Below are 21023 nucleotides of genomic sequence, written 5' to 3' on the forward strand. Positions count from 1 at the left end.
ATCAGACAAATATGTAGAGCACAAAATGCCATGAGGGACAGTCCCCACAGCCCATACTGATTCTGGCTGACACTCTTCTTAGGCCTCCCACCACTGTGAGTCTCAGTCTGTCCGGCCAGCCACATGGCTCGGGATGGCCCAGCTTGCCCCCCGCACCATGAAATTTTCGCCTCAGCAAGGGCAGAAACCTCCAGAGTTCATTCACAGTCTTTACGGGGGCTACGATCACCAGGGAGACCTCACACCACCGGATCACCAATAGGGACAGCTGAGTGAATTGTCCAGCTAGGGGCAAGGTAGCCCCACGATGACAGCGGCCGTGATCCGCCCCCACCCCTCCGCAGATCGCTCACTCACCACTTGGCTCCAGCCGCTATGATGGAACCTCCTCAGGAGATGGAGGGGCACCAGCAGCCACTGACCGTCGAGGAGTGCGCCCTGCCAGCCGGCCCAGGATGGCTCACACAGCCCAGGCCAGCAGACCACGTAAACCGACCTAGTGCGACAGTGCCCAAATCTCAACGGAGGTCCACCATGAGGCCAGCAGGCTACCCACAGCACTTGGGCAGCCGCGCCTCTGTCCAAGATGCCTCACACTGGGACTCCTTCCCACTATGAGCTCCGTGCACACAGCATGCTGGCAGGTCCACTGGCTCTCATGTGCGTAGACAGGCGACCCAAAGCAGATTTGAAGCCTTGGCGGGCACAGAGCGGTGTCCACCTCTAGTATTTTGCAATTTATTCCCAATTGGGAAGCAGGATTATGGCGGATTGTGGCTGTGCCATCAGAGTTCCTCTAACTTGTGGCCATCTTGGAGCCAGGCAAGCTCTGCCCCCCAGGTGCCTGTCCTTTTACATGTGGATGACGCAGTCTTACTCTTGAGAACACCCAATAACCTTAATACTTTGTTCCAAGAATTTATCATCTTTATGGGCTCTCTTGGTTTGGCCACAACGCAAACCAAAACTTTTATAGTGGCATGTAAACCCAAGCCAACCAAGATGTGGTAATCTCATTTCAAGGTCCCCCCATCACTCTTACTCAGGACTTCTCCTATTTGGTCATCGTATTTGATGCGCAGTGTAACAGGGAGCCTTGCACTGCCAAAGTCCACTAAAAATCAGTTAGCCTGGTTATCTTTTCAATCTAGTGACCATTGCTGGAGATATATAGAAGAAAGTGTCTCCCTATTTTAATGTATGGGTCAGGCATTTGGAGCTATATCAACGCAAATCCCTTCCAGTGCGATGAAAATATACTGTTATAGAGACTACTGGGCGTTCCTCAGGCGTATTCTACCTTTACATTGCACCAGGAGTGTGGGGTGGATTACATGGAAGATTCCATTAGTTTGGTCCCCCTTCTTCTGTGGTGCTCGATATGGGCAATCCCACACACCTCCTTTAATAGGGGAATTGCCAAAGGATGTCTGTCCTGTGAAAGATCCTTGAATATCCCTGGGTTAATTATATTCAGTCCACTCTGACTTACTTAGGTGAGCCACATTTATTTTACAAGCCTCAGACCTGACTAAACATGACATGGCTCAGGTAAAAATCTCTTTCAGGCAGAATAAGCATAATTTTAGAGAGGCCCATGAGCTTACCAAGACTTCTGTCAGGGAGTATGCTTCCCTATGCAGCATTCCTGGTCCAGAACCATACTTGGAGTGAGTGGAGTGACCGCTCTAGGGATAGCATGTTACTAACACACTTTAGACTGGGCTTTGTCAGATGTCACTTGGGCTTTCCTTTCGACCAGTCCAACCCCTCATTTTAGTTTTATCTGTAAATTTGATCTTGATTTTAGCAAACGTTTTTACTTCCAATTATTTGTAAACGGGGCATTAGAAGCTCAGAGATGGTCTTGAAATGTAACTGTTGGTTTCCCCGTCTAATTGTATTAACATATGTTCTTTTTTAACGTTTGTGGTCAAAAGAAGGAATTTAATGCTGTTTTTTAATCATGGTGCTCTATTTAACCTTGAGATAAATCATCCAATTTTAGACCCTTTTATTATTGCATTTATTATCATCCTGTGAGTTGTTTCTCTTTTTATTTTTGGCACTTTACTCGATTGTATCATTACTGGAAATGGTATACCCAAAAAGTGGGACGACTGAAACTTTTTCTTTTGTGATACATTGATGACCCTCCTATGCTCTGATTTTTGTTTCATTAGTACGTGTCTGCAAGTGAGGTGTCTATTTCCTTTTATGCATTGTTCCGTCCTGAGATGTTTTTATGTAGTGTCTTCTTTTTTGTGATGTACTTTTATGGTTACTCTGAAAACTGAACTAAAGGTTGACTTGACCTCTCACTGGGGTTTCTTGGTACCATTTTAAAGTTGATTTTTACGAGATAGATCTGATGGCGCAATGGACTAATGCATTCACCACAGGATTATGTTTTTAGGCTAAAGTTTACAAGCTTGTATCCTAGTCGCTCCAACTAGCTTTTCATTTTTCTGAGGCTGATAAAAGAGGTACTGTTGCTTTAGATGACACTATATATGTGTTACTCATCACGGTAATTCTAGTTTTCACCTGATAGCACAGAGGGAAATATAGAGAAAAGGAAATATAAAAGCACTGAACTAAAAATGATCAGTATTTCGAGAATGTTGCTGATTAATTATCGGTAAATATCATATATTATTGAACGCATTGTGAATTATTTTATGATGGCAATAAAAAATCCTAGTGGAAAAGGGATACTCCGTGGTGTGAATGTGTGCTTTGCAAATGCATGTTATTGTGTTCCTGAACCACAGCATCTTCTGGGGTGGCTTTTTTGAGGACTGAAACACAGATTGCGGCATTGTTTATTGTATATGTACATATGTAAAGCCTCATCAATAAACCAGAATCGCAGGATTAACATAGATTCGGTTTTATTGCCAGGTAAGAAATTCATATATAATATAGTGAATACATAGGATTACAAAGAAACATTCTTAAAAAAAAACAAACAGAAAGAAAAGCTGTATTGTAGAAGGAAGTAGTATTGGAATAAAATCCTCTGTAGTTGTTAACAAGGAGAAACACAGGTTTACTTACAGAACATACATTTACTAAAGTATTTCACATAAAGTAAGCCCAGGTTCCCATGAAACCTGCTTAGAGCTGAACGGTTTAGCAGAGCATTAGGAAATATATGCCTCATAGAAACATTTCAGAAAAGGTCAAATTAAGTCAAACAATCAGCTGAGATGCTAACGGAGGTAACATGAATACACTTTATGATTACTTTTCCAACGGGTGTTACATCTGCAAGCCATGGTTCTAATACTTTGCCTCTATTTCGGAGAAATAGTAACCAACATCAACTAAGATGGAGTATTCAATGTAAGAATAGATTAGTGATGTACTGTATGGGGCTGGTTCACAAAAGCAATCATGAGTAATCAGCTCTGAAATGTCCAGCCCCCTTTCAGTAAAAGTACAAAGAAGACACATTATTTTCTACTTGTAATTCTTGAATTTGAATATTCCGTGAATAGTCTCATTTTTATTTCTATTTTAGACATTTTGGAGCCATTTAAACAGTGTGTTTACAAGTAAGTGGAGTGGTACTTCAGGATTACTACTTTATGTACTCATAAATGCCTTTGTGAATCAGACTCTTTACATTAAGAATACCATTTTCACATTGTTCAAGAAATGCACATGTTCTTGTTCCTTGCAACAGCAACAAGAGACAGCTCACAGATTGAAAGATCTATGACTATCTTCACAAATCAATCTTACGTGGCCCAAAGTTTGTTTTATGCAGCAATCACCTAATTACATAGTTTCAAATCTCATATCCAAGATGTATTTTCTCATATCTCCTCAAATTTCCTTAGCAGTGCATACGAGTTACCGTTTGGGAAGGCCATCCTCACATACATGTTTTGTTTTCGTTTTAAGGAGTGCTGAGGTGTCCTCAAACACATTTTAACAGATTATGGAACGTGCACTTGATTTCATATACAGCTTCATGCAACTCTAGAGCTCCTGGTGTTGTCAGTTGTGACCTTCAATTATGTGTAGTGCCCATGGATCTAACTCTCTTTTCAAGCCAATGGTGCATGTTGATCCGACTACTATAGAACTGATGGCATGGAACAAAACCTTACCCGGTCTGACTATTTTTGGTAGGGAAAATCACATCTTTGGTTAAAAACAAGGCCGTGGACAAAAAATGCAGATTTGTGGTTGTAGAGTCTGCGTAATGCCCCACCAAAAATAAAGTTGGCAAGAAAACCTCACATCTTTATGTGGGTTTTGTTTTTGCAATTTCTGTTACAGGATTAGGTGAATGAGTGGAAAGATTTACGGATAGCAGCAAAGCCTGCAGAATGGAGAGCCCCGCCCACTCAGCTGCTTCTAGTTTGAGCGCACCTATACTGTCCCACATCAGATCCTCCCAACTTAGCATCCCTTCCAAGTGCACAGGAAGGTCCAAGCTCAGCTCCGGAAACAATGGGCCAAGCACACAGATCTTGTGATACAACAGTAGTTACCAGGGAAGTCATCAATAAAAGTGTCAATGAACCTCTACAAATCAAGACATCATTTTATTTATGTTCTTATTGGTTGAAGTTTTGATGAAAATGGTGTCATATGGTATGGGAAATCTTAGTGTAATTGGGCCATAGAGTGGAAAACAGGTTTCTAGTGTAAATTGCCAGGGAAGGGAGCATCACAGGACCAGCAGATGGGAAATATGGTCAAAAGATGTCCACAAGAAACAGCTTGAGTCAACATTCTTCTCTCACTTATAACCTAAGAACATAACTTGGCATTTTTTAAATGGTGCGCTCTATTTTAGGTGCCGCATGAATTCAGGCCTAATATATTACATTACTTTAGCATCATATCAATAAAATACTAAGAATATTATAAGGTATATGTACTAAAATCAGCACACTTAGTTACCTGGGATACCCTTGAATATCGAGTGCAAGAATATCCTGACACGCTAACATCCTGGACAGAATATTGAGTGACACAATATCAAAAGCTAAGTGCAAAGAGGGAAGTATAACATATTATTATCAACTCCACTTCTATGTACCTTGACAATACATATATTTTCACGGTACAAATATTTGGAGTTAGGTATAGAACATTGATACATCCTTGCCTTGAGAACTTTTATCCTTTGATGTTCTGTCCACAATATTAGTGCCCCACAATATCCTGGACTCACTATTTAGGAGTCACGCCATTTTAGAACAATTCGCATATTTTCACACCTGTTTTTTTTTTAGTTAGAAATACTTGTGTTGTAATAACCAACAACAGACCCAAAACATACGATAATTCAGTTGCAGCATCGAACAGGTTTCTCAATTTTTAGAGGTTAAACGGGTTTCCAGTTAGGAACAAGAGTAACAGCAGGTCTTTGTAAACCTTACTCAGTGCACACACCTAAAGTACAGCCATTTCCCTTAAATTACAAGTGGGGGGAGTGGCTAATAATATTAATGAGTTGATACGCGTTGATATCTTAGGAACACTTTAATTGCAATAATGGTAAAGATAAAATACTAGGATTTTTTTTCTTTTACTTGTGGTACACTATAACAGAACATGTGGAAGTTTCGTGGAAAGTACTTAAGTTAGAATCTAGCAATAAAAAAACAGATGTCATCATAAAAATACCTTTAGGTAAGAGAACGTTTACAAGACAGCTTGCTTAAGAAAAGGGACCATTTGCAAAATAACACCTGCAAGTCCAAATGCATAACATCCTATGCTAGGTATAATTTGTACGTCGAAAAAGACACATATTGGTGGGGAAGGTGGGTTAGTGCATATTAATTTTGGTGAGGGGCCAACTGGTCCGGCAACTATGAGACAGGTAGCATGTGGACTAAAGCAATAGTCCAGCCTACCAACATAATGCATGTTGCAGTCTAGAGACCACCAAACTTACACTGCTAGACTGCAGGGGATGTTGCAAGGTGAACACATCTTCATACACTTTCTACAACTAATATTGTGATTGAGCACTATCTCAGTAGGGCAGAACTGCCATGGATACTCCACAGATCTCAACAGATGAACTATTAATAAAAGTTCTTCATCTGGTTTGATACATGCAGGACCAACCCACAGCCACAGAAGCTTTAACAATCCACCCACTGAAATTGTATCTGTATAAAGTAGCCTCAACTTTGGAGATGAAACGGTGATATGATAAGTGAAGCTGTTTCTATGTCTAGGGCAGGTCACACTGGTCCCGTTTGAGATGAAATCAGATGAAGTCCAACTTTTAACGTGGGATCAGAATCACTGCGCCTTGTTCGGATTGTTGTGGACAGTACATTTCTTCTTTAACGTTTTGAAGGTTTCAACGTATATAAAAAAATACACTTGTCTAGTATTAAGCCCTTTACCATGCCATAGTGGCATCCCAAATAAAAAATGACAGTTCTAAAAGTCACCACTTTTATAAAGTACACTACAAGTGGATTGATCTCTTGTTGCTAAATACGTGTTATTATCACCCATCTCGATGGTGCTAATGTGATCAATTTAAAAAAAGGGATGACCATTTGAGTCACCAGGCTGGGATTTTGACCTGTAGTCTTCAGGTTGGTCCCACACATCTGCCTAAAGCACTTTAAAATTCTAAGCTGGTAAGTGAACTGACTCTCATCTCCTCTTTTCTGATTTGTGTTCACCTCCACATTCTGAATCTACTTACTCTTTCATGCTTGAAGTCCTTCTAGCACGGGTCTCAAGTGAAGGGCTTGTGGAATCATGAATACTTTCATTGTACAAGAGTATCTGTGGGACATCAGTGCAAACATGAATACTTTAGACATTGTCAACTGACGTGTTCTCTATTGGATGCCTTTTATTGAAAGATATACGAATAACTATCAGGTATAAAGCAACTTTCTACTCTCAGCCCAGCCCTAAAAATAAGTCTTCCATTCCATTGACAATGTTCAAATATTTTAAAGACAGTGTGTAATTTGTCCAGTGGCGATCCCTGTGCCTACTATCAACAAATGCCTTAATGTTCCATACTTGAGCTTCCCTCTATCTTGGCCTCACCTCCCCTGGTAGTCATTTTCTCCAGCCAGACTTGATCACCCCCGCGCCACTCTACCCATTACAAGTCTTTTTGAGTTTACCACAGCACAAACTAGACATGAAGAGTTACCTTTGCAGGCACAACTACTGTCCTTGAGGAGAAGCGTATGGTTTTACCACAAATATCATCAATGAACACTTGAACATATGTAACATTGCATCCATTCAGAGTCGTACGGTTCAGAGAAAGTATGTTGTGCCATATAAAAACCCTCATTCACTAATAAAAGTTTATGAAGTAAGCTATAGGAGCACAGGTTTCACTTTTAAAACAAGACTGTCATTGAACAATAGAAACACATTAAAGGCACCGCCCACATTTTGGATTTCCAGGCAAAAGCAGCTGAAGTTTTGTGAAACATTTACTGAATAAAAGCCATGACAGATTGTTGTGAGCTTTTTATAAATGCCTGCATAAAAAACAGATGTTCTGAAAGGAAGGGAGAGATCACATGAAACTGCCTTCCCCCAGTGTTCCATTCATTTGACATGTCTTCTTTGAGAGGTTTAGAAACATTGTTTATAAAAGTTTGCCTTACTGCGAGTCTCTGGACATTTTACAAGCTTGAAAGATCCAAGTTCCTTTATCTGTAACAGTCTTCATAGGATTCAAAAGGAATTGACTCTTGTTCTGCTGCCTCTTGAAGTGATGGTAACAAGAGGAATAATTGTCAGGGAACAAACCAAGATATCTGTCATGGATTTCTCACAGGAAAAAGTGGCAATGATTCATATAATCCTCTTTTTTTTTTTTACAAAAATACTGACCAGAGAAATGTACTTACAAAGTATCTAGTCCTTCCCCCTACTAGGGACAGAGTCACGAACGCAGTTGGCAAATTTCGATACTCTCCATGATTGTGCTACTTATTTTCACCAAATTTATTTTTAGTACAAAAAATAGTCACCAGGGTTTTCTTTCAGTGTGAAATATAAAGAGAGTCCCCAAATTAAACCTTCAGTGTATTGCTGAATGCTACCAACTCAGTCCAACTTCCAATTGACTGCATACCAGGTGTATATCAGTGGAAGTTTTGTTTTGTTCGTGTTTGCTCTTTGATACCATTTTTGTTGTGAAGGGATAGTGGATTCTCTCTCTCTTGCTTCAGACTGTCACCTCTGTCTTGCTGTTAGTTACAAAATACGGCTGGGGGGGCAAGAAATGTTGATTCCGCGCAGGCATTTGATCACTTGTCGGCTCAGGTGGGCCGTGCTTCTTATTTGCATAGGCCTGTCGTCGGAGAGAGTGCTCATTATGCTCCCAGCTTTTCATATCACTGCTGTACGCCAGAGGATGACTGTGCGGGTTGGTGATTTTAGGTTTCTGGCCATTTTGTTTCAGGGTTCCAGTGTCAGGACTATAAGATCTGTCTTGTTCTACCCGGACTGGGTGGAGAGGGAGACTACCCTTGGCTGCCAGTTCCGCAAGGTGTCTGCGTTTGGAGTAGAAGTCATCATTGCCCTTTTCAGCTGTCAAGAATGAAAAAACAACAATGTTATATTAATAAAAGAGAAAAAGGACATTTATACAGATGTTTTGTTCTCCAAATCAACATCACAACACAGTTGGTAGGTAAAAACATTATTATAAACATTGCTTTAGTACAATACAATTTCATGTAAGCTATAAAATAAATTGCAATAAACTTTAATATCTTTGTTTAAATGTATACACACAACCTTTATGTGAAAATTGTTAAATCGAACCACAGGTTTCACACAGTTATTCAAGGTAGTTTTCAAAGAAATACCCTTGAAGAAAGAAGTACCAACAGATGATCTTTAGTCTACCCAAATCTAGTGATTGTGTGAAATTACTGCATTACTATATTCAATTGTGTAAAATATTGGCAAACATTAACTAATGCATGCCAGGTTTTCCCACAACAAAACTAAATGAAAATCATTTACATTGAGAGCAGTTTTCTGGAAAATCAGGCATGTGTCCAGTCTAGTCCTAGAAGCTGTCATCTTCAAAATAAAATTCTAAGTCAAATCAATGCAAGTCTTCTAGACGTGATGGGCAAACTACAAAGAGAACCCCAAGCCATGCTGCTCATGCTTATTCTTGGTATGAGGGCATTGACTATATCTTGCTTTTACTCTATGCATTGTGCATAATGGCACCGTACATGCCAAAGGTTGGGCCTCAAAAGCAGGCTGTGGATCCAACCAGTGGGATAGAATAATTTGGGAGAATATTATGCATCAAAGGCTTTTTCTTGTGGTTGCAGCACTCTCACCTGGCTTCCTATAACACCTGCAAGCCTTGTACCAAATCACTTTGAAGTATTCTTACGGAAGTGTCCATTCTAAAAAACTAAGAGGATTAACATTGGAACCCTGTAATGCAGAAGAAATACATTGCCTAAGAATGCCATGAGGCACAATGCTCCTTAAGTTACCATGCTATCTAGAACATTTCCCTCACCTTTGTGTTTGGCTCAGTTCTAAGAAACATTTCTTAGATGTGGGGTCTCATTTGAAGCAGCAGAGTTGAAGTTGCAGACTCTTTGTAAAAATTGGGAATTCCCTATAAACGCCAAAACCTTACCTAAAAATACAAGGTCGAAGAGGTAGGCTGTGGAATTTATGTCTGCGGTCAGCAAGAACCCAGGTCAACCTACTATCTGAAAATTAGAGTCCCAATGGAATGCAAGGTGGTGTAGCTTGTGTAGCACCCAAAAGAATGTCCTACTCAGAATGTCCTGCAATTATCAAAGTGTGAGTGTAAAACTCAACTCCCTTGCAGATCTGTCACAGAAAACTCAAGAACTTCAAGTCAATGGAAAATGGCTAGCCATCTTCCATTGTCACTATTGGACCAGTTCCTCTCTGCATGGCCACTCCAAACATTTTGCCTTGACTCCCTTCCTTTGCTGAACCAATTTCTGTTGGCAATAAGGACTCTGTGCAATGTACCACTGATAACCAGTGCTGAAGTGTTTGTGCTCTCTCAACTCAAACATAGTAAAATCGGCCTACACCGAATTGGCACATTTTATTTACTTATAAGTACATAGTACATGGCACTATATGTACACAGGGCCTGCAGATTAAATGCTACTAGTGGGACTGCGAATGAAACACATGAAAGGTGATGGGAAGCTGCTTGCAATAAGTCTAACAACTGGTAATCGCTTCAGATAGCACTTCAATACATTGTTCTTTTGCTCTCCATGCCACCGCTGTCTGTACCCAACCATATGCAAATCAACCTTCACCCTTTTCCTCATGGGAACAGTCCAGCCCTAACTGCCAAGCCAGGTTCTCCCTGAACTGGAATACCAGCAACCCAGGACCGGTTTTGCCCTAGTTATGGGCTAATCAGCAGGATACAGTTTGGTTCCAGTGACACAGTGAGCATGAAACCCACATTTGGGCATACCCATGCTAATTAGGGTGGTACATGAAACACACAAAAGGTGATGGGAGGCTGCTTGAAATAAGTCTAACCACTGGCAGTAGCTCAGGGTAGCACTCCGATCCACCGTTCTTTTGATCATCATACCACCTCAGTTTGTACCCAGCAATACGGAAATCATTCTTCACTCTATTCCTCATGGGAACAGTCCAACCCAAACTGCAAAGCTAGATCCTCCCTGAAACAGAACACAAGCAACCCAGGACCAGTTTCGCCCTAGTTATGGGCTCATCAGCTGGATACATCTTGTTTTTTTTTTTTTTTTGTCCTCATCTTGCGATTATCGTTATGCATGTGGAGTATCAGGTTTCTGCCTCGTTGCCTTTTACCGACACTGCCCCTTGTTCTCTCTTGATTGGGGAGTTTTTGACCATTCGTTATTTGAGGAGTTTCCTTTGCTCGTCACATATCGATGCCTCTGGCTTAGGTTAGATCGGGGGGAGCTAGCCAGCTTGGCTACTCGACAAGTACCTTACTTGTCCACCAGAAGGTAAATCGCTTTAATCATAAGACTTAAGTTTGTTATTATTTGGGGTTTAAGAATGATTCAAAGATATCCCAAAACTTAAATCTTTTGCTTACATTTCCTAGCTTATCAAGCTTGTTGATTCTTATTGCTGAGTTTAGCCATTCTGCATGGGTTGGGCAAGAGGGTCCTATCCAATTAATACATATTTCTCTCCTTGCTAGAGCTATTAGTACAAAAAGGAGATTTTCCTGCTCTTTAGTTAGATTCCCTTCGTTACCTGGGCCCAAAATCCCAAAAAGAGTAAGAGTCGTACTTACAGTAAGTTGCTTGGCCAGGATAGAGCTCAGGGTCTTACCGACTTGATCCCAAAAGTCCTCCAAATGTGGACAGCTTTTAAACATATGGATGTCATCTGACTTTTCTTCTCCACATTTAGGGCATTTCCTTATTCCAGCGTTTTTGAATTTGGACAGTTTTTTAGGGGTCCAATATGCCCGATGGATTGTATACAGATGATTCCTCTTCAGAGCCGCGGATTTCAAGGTTGACCAGCATTTAGCTACAGATTTTTCCCATATTAGATCTAAATCTGTTATTACAGCGTCTTTCCATATTTGGGCTTCCATATTAACAGTGTCGTCGTTGGCCGTTATCAAAGCCCAATACCACTTAGCCACTTCTTTTAGTAATCGCGTTGTTGTGATCATGTCATCCTCCAGGTTTTCATTACCATGTATACTGGGTAGAGTTCTGGACCAACTTGACATTTGATAATACTTAAATTTAGATAATGTATTGTTCGACAGTTCTTGAAGTTCTACCCAGGTTTTTATATTTGGACCATCTAGTATTTACCCCCAGTATTTGATGTCGGCTCTTTTTAATGCTAGTGCAAGAGTATCTTTTAAGCATTCTGGGGTTCCGGGGGATTCCCAAATAGGAGCCCACTTACTGTAGTATGATATATGTATTATGCCTCTGATTTGTGTCCACATCTTTGCTGCATCTCTCAGTATCTTAAGCCTTATTTTTTTGAAGTATTTAGGATGTCCATACTTAAACAGCGCATGATCCTCTGAATTTGTGATTACTTGTAAATAAGTTGAGTAGTGTTCATGATTTTTCAGTAAAGGTCTGATATTTTTAAACTGAAAGGCTCTGCAATATTCCACCAGGTCTGGACTGGCCAGCCCGCCCTCCTTCTTGCTCCTCCTGATCTTTTTCCATGCTATCCTCGTGCCCTTTGCTGCCCAAATGAAGCTTGTTATATCTCTTTGTGCCCGAGCTAGTTCCGCTTTCCCGAACTCCATTGGAATCGTATTAAATAAAAAGGTAAATTTTGGCAAAATGGTCATCTTGATTATATTCGATCTCCCAATCAAACTCAATGGTAGAGAGGTCCATGTCTCAAGTAGTTTTCTTACATCCCCGGCAACTTTATTCAAATTCCTGTTTGCAATCTTCTCTATGTCATGATTTATTAAGATTCCTAAATATCTGATTTCATTTTTTATGAAGTTGTTTTGAAAAGCCGTATTCCATGTCATAATTTCTGTCTTTGTTTGATTCACCAAATACCCTGAAATTTTACCGAATGTAGTTAGAGTTTTCTCAATATTTGCTTTAGCTTTTGGGTAATCGTCAGTAAAGATCATTAAGTCGTCCGCATAGAGAGCAATTTTCTTCTCCCAACTGCCATACTTGAAAGGTGTTATTTCGTTGTTATTTCTTAGCTTATTTGCCAGAGGCTCAATATATAAATTGAAAAGTAAGGGGGAGAGTGGACAACCCTGTCTCGTTCCTCTGGTTATTTTTATGTTTTCTGTCAAACTGCCATTTATTAGGACCTTTGATTTTGGATCTTTATAAATCTGGTTTACCATACATGTAAAGTGAGGTCCAAAGTTGTTCTTAATCATAACTTTCTCAAGAAAGGTCCAGTTGACCCGGTCAAACGCCTTTGCGGCATCAACAGCGAGTATAGTAAGCGGAATTTTCTCACTTATGGCAATGTCTACTGCAGTTAAGAGCTCTTGCGTTACTTCATGTAAGTATCTTCCTTTAATAAAACCTTTTTGATCTTGATGTAGTAAGTTTGATAGTACTTTCCCTAATCTAGCTGCCATTATTTTAGTGAATATTTTGTAATCAGCGTTCAATAAAGATATTGGACGGTATGATTCACATTTGAGTGGGTTCTTTCCGGGTTTCAGAATGATTGAGATTATGGCATCATTCCATGAATCAGGTATAGGTTTCTGTTGTATTAAAATCAAATTGACTAGTTTAGTTATGTGAGGAAGTATGGAGTTTTTTAGTTTCATGTATAATTCATTTGGAATAGCATCCGGTCCTGCTGCTTTTCCCTTTTTCAGACCTTTAATTGCATCTGCCACTTCTTCTTCGAGGACTTCTTTATCTAATGTTTCTCTGTCGTTTTCTGTCAGTTTTAGGAGCTCTGCATCTTCTAGGTAGGAGTTAATCCTTTGCTCTGAGGGATTTAAGTCTTCCGTATACAGATCCTTAAAAAATTTCCAGAATTCGTGCTTGATGGTGATTTCATCGGAGGTAGAATTATTTTGACCATCCGGAATGATGCTTTTTACCTTGTTTTTAACTAGATCTGTTTTGAGTTTCCATGCTAACCATTTTCCGCAGCCCTCACCATATTCATGTTTCGCCAGTTTGCTGGAATCCCATTTTTTCTGTAATCTCTCCTCCAGAATCTGATTAATTTTATCTTTATGCGTTTGTATTTTGTTGAGAAGATCTTGCTTCTTAGCCTCTTCATGTTCTGCGGATATAGCGATATCTAGAGTACTGATCTCTATTTCTAGATCTGATATCTCTCGCTTTTCTTGCTTATTTTTGCGAGCCCCTAAGCTCAAGAGTCTACCCCTTAAGACTGCTTTATAAGTATCCCACGTTATTTGTTCTGTGGTATCTGACACATTTAATTCGAAGAAGATGTTTGTTTCTGTTTCTAGCTCCTTTATAATTTGTTCATCTTCCAGCAAGGCTCTTTCAACTGTGAATCTCCTTTCAGTTATATTTTCTGTGATTCGTAGTTCTAATTGTACTGCCGAGTGATCTGACAGGTGAGCTGGCAGGTGAGATATTCTTTTTACTTTCCTTGCTATTTCGTTACTGATCAGAAAAAAGTCAATCCTAGATTTGTGACCCAGTTTTTTGTTGTGCAAAGTGAATGGGTGTGATTTTTCTCCTTTATCTTTCCAAATATCCACCAGATTAAGATCCCTTTTGTAAGTCCCAATCCATTGTCTCATTTTTTTTAGATTGGTAAGTCTACCTGGAGGGAATCTATCAAGTTTTAAATCCATTACTAGGTTAAAATCACCCCCTAATATTATGGGAGAAGTGACTAAAAGTAGCTGCGAGTATAAGTTTCGCAGCGGATCCGCATCATCTAGGTTAGGACCATAGTATCCTGCAATTGTAATGGGAGAATTTCCTATTTTTGTATTGACTATTGCCCATCTTCCTTTGCAATCTACTTCTGAGCTAATTATAGTTGCTTTTAGGGACTTTTTAAAGATTATCGCTATACCCTTAATATTGACTTGTTGTGTTGTGCAAATTAAAGTGTCTATCCACCATAGGTTCTTAGTTATTTGATCCCATTCTTCCTTTAACAAGTGGGTTTCTTGTAGTATTATTATCTCACTTTTCTCTGTTCTGATATATTCTAAGATTTTATTTCTCCTGCTTTTTGTCCTTAACCCATTCACATTCCAGGATAAAATTTTTACCTCTCTACTTTCACTCCCCATTTGTTTTGTTCAGTAGTCGTGATTTTTTTCTATACTTCACTCCCTGTTGTTTTGATTTCCTGAATTTTCGCAGATGAGGTATTTTTTGTTTTTTTTTCCCTATTTTGCTCCCCACCCTTTTTGTGTTTTCGTACTTTCTGATTTGTGTGTTCTGGTTACCCTCCCCGGGGAAGCCTCCATCTTCTTCTCCTTTGGTTATCTTTGTAACCCTTTTGGCTTCCCATCCCCCCCCCGTGATTCTTTTCTGTCTACATTTAAAAGATGAGAAAGATGAAAAAAAAAAAAAAAAAAAAATTTAGTTGGATTATAGCTCCTACATATTATTATACACTTGTCCTTGAGTGCGAGTTTTTTGTAACTTTTTTTTATTTTTTTTTCTCTCAAGTGAACATTTTAGCATTTAACTCAGAGGTTCCTCTGATAGTACTTGGTCTTTGATCTGCTTTATTAAGTTTTTCACCTCTTCAGGCTCTCTTAGGTTTCGCATTTTGTTTCTCCACATAATGCGTAATGAGGGTGGAAATTTCATTTGCACTGTGGCACCTAGTTGTTGCAATTCGGACATCAAATTTCCCAATTCCCATTGTCTGGTCTGAGAGGCTTTTGACATATCGGATCTTATTTTAAAGTTCCAACTATCTTTGCTATCCGATCCTTTTTTCAATACCTCCCCCAAGATTCTATCCTTCAGCATATACGTTTTGAAATTTACTAGAATCTTCCTGGGGGTTTTCCTTTCTTTGCTCTTTCCATAAGGATCTCTGTGCACCCTCTGTATGTCCTCGTTTAAAACCTCTTTGTCCGCCCATGGGAAGTGTTCCGTCAAAAGTGCCACTACAAATGCTTTAACATCTTTACCCTCCTGGTTCTCCGGCACATTTAAGATCCTTATGTTGTTTTTCCTGGCCTGATTTTCTAAAGATTCCAGTTTTTCGTTTATATTTTTACTCTCCAATCTTAAGGAGTTTATTTCCTTTCTGTTACTTTCCACCTTCTTGTCCAAGCCAGTAACTTCCTTTTCAATTGCCATAACTCTGTCTGCTAGGGCGTTTAGTTTGCCATCCAATTTCTCGCAGACCTCCTGTATTTTGTTTTGTTTTGATTCGGAAATGGAGAATTTTTCTTTCATTTCTATCCATATTTTTTCAAGTAGTTCGTCTGTCTGAGTTTTAGTTGGGTTTTTGTTATACTCTGTAGACCTTGGGTCATCGTCTTCCTTATCTCCAACCTCTTCCGTCATATTTACAATTTTGTTTACTACTACTATTGCAGCAGGGTCAGCGCCTCCTTCAGCCATGTAAATCTCTGTTCCTTCTTCTGTGCTGATTTCCCTTTTTTTCCAAAGCTCCTCTAGACTCTTATTTTCCACCAAGTTCTTTTTCTTTGTTCGAGGTTTTCTCCCTTTCTTTGTCTTGCTAGGGCTCGGTTTTCCAACTAGTAGGGGAATTCCTCGTTGATTCACTTTTTTTTCAGATACATCTTGGTTACAGTGACAGTGAGCATGGGACCCAGCACTCACATTGCCACCCGCTGAGGTAACCTTTTAAAACATGTCTCAGTTTGAAAGTACCGCTCGTAGTGAAGTTGTTAACTGCTATTTCGTCCTGCCAAAATAAACCTTTCATCATCCCTAAAAATTCCTTTTTATTACATATAAGTCACCCCTAAGGAAGGCCCTAACCACCTAGAGGGAATGATGCATAATATCTATAATGTGGATTTGAGTTTTATTTGACATGGCAATGAAAAACTCCTAAAGTAGTTTTTCACTGTTGCACAGTGTATTTCTCCCATTAACTAACAATGGGTTACCTTATTAAATCTAACTTTGGATTGGGAGCAGATATAAATATGTCATTTACAATCAAACTAACTGTAATTTCAAACATGAATTAATGTTGAAGTATGATTTTGAGTTACAATACTGGAACTGCCACTTTTTGAAAGTATGCATTTTATTATCCAAACCATTTGGTCCTTCTGTTAATGTCCTGGATTTCATGACTGTGAATAACTCTGCTGTTGGGGTTTATGTATTTCTTCAAGACAGTGACAAAAAGGGGGGTTGGGTGGGAACAGGATCAGCCAACATGCCAGGATGACATGGGGAGGAGCTCTAGCCAGCCTTACTACCGCTTTAAAGGGATTTGCCTCCTGCACACACAAAGAAAGCTGTCACCATGCCTGCCTGCCTTTTGCCATGCCACCCCTAGGCAGTTTCGATCCTTGAAAGGGGAAGACCTTTCCAGAACCAGATGTGAGGGTAGGACAGAGACTTCCCCACAAACAAAGGCTGCCACCCGGTATAAATATTGGACTTTCAGAGCCACTATGCCCTACTGCCAGAGGACTGCCCTGCTCCTTGAGAACTGTCTTGCTTACCTTCATCCCAGATTAACCTGAGTAACTCCAAGAGTCAGTTGGCTGACCTCTTGTCTGAGCTATGGGGGCACAACAAGCTCCAGATGCCTCTCTGCAACTGCCCAGCTGACCTGCGGCAACTGGACCTGCCAGGATCTGCAAATTGACCGGTCTGAGAACTGCTGGCTTCTGCTGGAGTGAGTTCCTGATCCCCAAGAGTTGCACCCCTGTCTTGGATCCTTGAATGGCATTAGTTTGAGCTCCACAAAAGAGAAGTTGGAATTCTAAAATGTTGGTCTCTTTCCAACCGCAAACGGAACCCATCGTGCTGATACTCTGCCGTCCGCAACAACTGGCAACACAAAACTCCGGTAAGACCTGGTCTTCGTGCTTCAACGACCACCAGCGATGATTGGCAATGCAGCACAGGAATGAAAACCCACGGTGACTGCCAATTTAGAGCTCCAGCAATAACACTCCCTGATGTCTAATTGGATCTTCGTGCTACAACGATAATAGCCTGTCCCACTCGGACTCCTCTTCACGCTACAGCAACCACCAACAGCAAATCTCGACCTGCTCTTCGCAGCTTCCTCCACTTTAATAACACTATGCGCTCTGTTTTGAGAAGGTAACATTTTCAGCAGGCCTAACCTGATCCCTATATCTGACCCACGCTCAAAAGCAGTCGGCCTGAACTTGTGATTTTCCCCGGTGTAGCATGACCAGACAACTGCACTATTTTCACTTAAATTTTAAAATTGCATATCTCCGCTTCTCGTCATCCTGGTACTATTTAATTTATAAAAATGTACTCCGTTTTTCAAAATTGGTACAGGATTTTTCTTGTGCTTTGTTTTCACTTTATTACTTTGTGCATGCTGCATAAATACTTTACACTTTGCCTCTTAGTTAAGACTGACTGCTTTGTGGCAAGCTACCAGAGGGTAACGCACAGATGAATTTAGTGACTTTTGTTGTTCACCCTGACATGAATTGTGGGTATTGCCTGAGTGGAGCTTTCACCCCCCCCTGCACAACCAATAACACAATTTCTTACAGTCACATATAAGTAACCTTTCAGATGCATTAGCCAGATCGGCACATTCCATCTCAACAACTTTTTCCACATGTTTAACCAACTTTGTCAACTGCTGCGTAGAAGTCAAAGAGTGCCCCTCTAGCAGTGCACCTTTAGCACTGAAGGTAAGTGCTACCATGTGATTCATTATCAAATCAAATCAAATAAGCTTTATTCTAAAACACGTGTTTCATAAAAGGTACATAAAACAACATCACTAGGTTAAAAACACATGATTAAAAAAAGGAATATATCACTTAAATGAGCAAAATATGCACACAGTGAGTAAAAACAGCCAAGAACCTCCATGAAGAGGGATAACATTTCAACAACTGCTGTCTATGTTTTAGGTTATTATTGTCAATATGAGCAAGGGAAATGCACACATGGAGAAAGCAGGAGGAGATAAAAAATCGGAAAACTGTGCCATAGGGAATGGTAAAAAGAGAAACCATCACACGATTAAGGGAGATGTTAATGACCTTTCACTGAGATGATCCAAAGACAACGCACCTTCCATGAACACCTCATTCCAAGCTAGAACTCGAAAGAGCATTTAATCAGCATGCGACAAGGTATAAAGGTAATGTTGACTTTCTGCACACTTTCTGCTGCTTGTCAACCAGTGTCCAGTTTAGTGCCAGAACATTGTGTCATTAAAAACATCTGAAACATGTATTTTTTTAGACATTGTTTTCACAACTTATCTGTTCTGCCTCTTGATCTTAATCCTCTGTTTACCCAGATTTAGATTCTCATCAAGTTTGATAAATTCCCTTCTATGAACATTATTTAGGTTGATTAATGTCAAATAACAAACGCTGTGCTCTGCATTCTCATTATATACTGAAAGTTTTAAATCTAACATTGAGCTATCTACCTATTGTTAAATCACGGTGTCTTTGTCAACATACTTATGTCGAGTCTGTAAATATCTTATCAAGGAAAACCCAGTTGAAAAGCTGGGAATGCATGCACGTTCATATATTCACAGGTATGCATCTCATAGTGCATGAAGGCAAAAGTCAATGCAAACTTTCTTAGGGGCTGAAATATTTTCAGGCCATCTCGGATGTGCCATGATTTTTTATGTGTAGCATTTGTCCTTTTTTTACATAATAGTACAGTGTTTCCAAGGGCAGCAATATTTTATTTGGCAGCATATTCCTCAAGCACAGCATGGGATTTTAAAATTCGTTTTAAAAGTTAATTCAAGGAAGCATATCACCTCAGTGCAAACAGTAATACTAATGAAATACTTTTGTTCCACAGTCTATTGGCATATCACATGAAAGAAAGATGTCACTGGAGTACTTAAAATGGCTCAGCACACCTCTCAGTGTGGGGGTAACACATTTCAGTAAATGGCACCAGCATAGGCAGAAGGCACTGACCTATTTTCACCTTCTATTTAAATCATATGAATCATGTTCCCGATTTCCTCGCAAAGGCTTCCGATCTGCTGGCTCAAAAATAAATAGAAAATCTCTTACAGTAGCAGAAGTCCTGAAGAAGCGGATTTCCATGGTGGGGTTCTACTTTATTACATTCTACATGCACACTTTCCACTTCCTGTTCCTGTTCTATGCACACTCAATGATTTCTACTCCAAGGAGAACCTAGCGGATGAGCAAACGCCACAGTCAATGGTGTTAACATCTCAAGTGTAGTGAACTAATTCTGCAACTCATTCAGAATGATCAACGCAATGAGCACCACCTCTGGAGGACGCCATGTCTTGTTTCTCAGGTGGTACTGAGATACCTTTTTAAAGGGCAGTCAGCTGCTGATTTATTTTAATAAAGTACAGAGCCAAAAATAGGGTTAGCTTGTTCAATCAATGCCATTTGCTTTAGAGGCGCATTAACGAATGGTGTTGTTGAAAGAGGCAATAATATAGGCCAATGAGTGACAAGCCATTGGTTCTTGGCTAAATTATACAAAAGAACATATCTGCAAGAAGCTAATGCTGTATTAAGTATACAACTGTGAAATCTTCAAAATCTTTAAAAAATCTTCATAATCAAGATTTTCAGACATGCCAGCTCTCACTAGGTCTACCAAATCAAATATACTTTATATTAAAAACAAATTATTACAAAGCCGGTAAGTATTCACCAATACTGATGTGTATTTTTTCCTTATATATTTGAACATAAAAACATGGTGCCTACTTTACCTGCCTTCATATTCATAATATACAGTAGGCTCTGAGATTATCTCTATTGTGCATTTCAAGTTCCATTCTTTTTGATATTGGTATTCTAGTATTACTCATACTGGAATGACAAAAAAGAAATGGAAGATCAAATCTTCATTCTGTCATTGTCATTCCCTTCAATAATATTAGGGCACAAATCGAGAAGCAGCAGAAGGCGTAGAATAGACCATTATTCTAATGACCTTTTTATTGCAAAATTAAAAAAAAGAAACAAAAACATTTATACAGGAATAAGTTTAATGATAAAATAATAACGAACAGACAAAAAATATTTTTATTAAAAGGTTCACTGACACAATGTGGTGGAAAAAAATGTTGTTCACAAAAATATTGAGTCAAAAATATCATTTACGGCTTGGGCGAAGTATAGTAGCTAATAGGTAGTAATTTGAGGGATGGCTCAAGGATAATAAAGGGATCGCAGAAGCTAACTATAACTTAGACCATGTTGGTTGTAAAGGTGGGCTATTGGGAGCTCTGAAATGTGGAAATTATTGTATAATTGTATATGCCAAATCACCCAATATGTACATTCTTTCATTTGAAGCCTATCTTTAATGTTTCATAAAAAGAATGAGAAA

General features: G+C 39.6%; 1 protein-coding gene across 1 annotated transcript in view; it reads right to left on the bottom strand.

The window, feature by feature from the left end:
• Positions 1-2895: 2895 nt before the first annotated feature.
• SHISA9 (shisa family member 9) overlaps positions 2896-21023 on the bottom strand; it is a 1140149-nt gene continuing 1122021 nt past the window's right edge. The window contains exon 7 of the mRNA XM_078663164.1: positions 2896-8565. Within this exon, the coding sequence (XP_078519290.1) occupies positions 8201-8565 (365 nt within the window). The 3' untranslated portion in view covers positions 2896-8200. The remainder of the gene's footprint in view (positions 8566-21023) is intronic.

This window comes from Lissotriton helveticus, chromosome 10 (assembly GCF_964261635.1).
Source record: "Lissotriton helveticus chromosome 10, aLisHel1.1, whole genome shotgun sequence".
Classification (NCBI taxonomy): domain Eukaryota; kingdom Metazoa; phylum Chordata; class Amphibia; order Caudata; family Salamandridae; genus Lissotriton; species Lissotriton helveticus.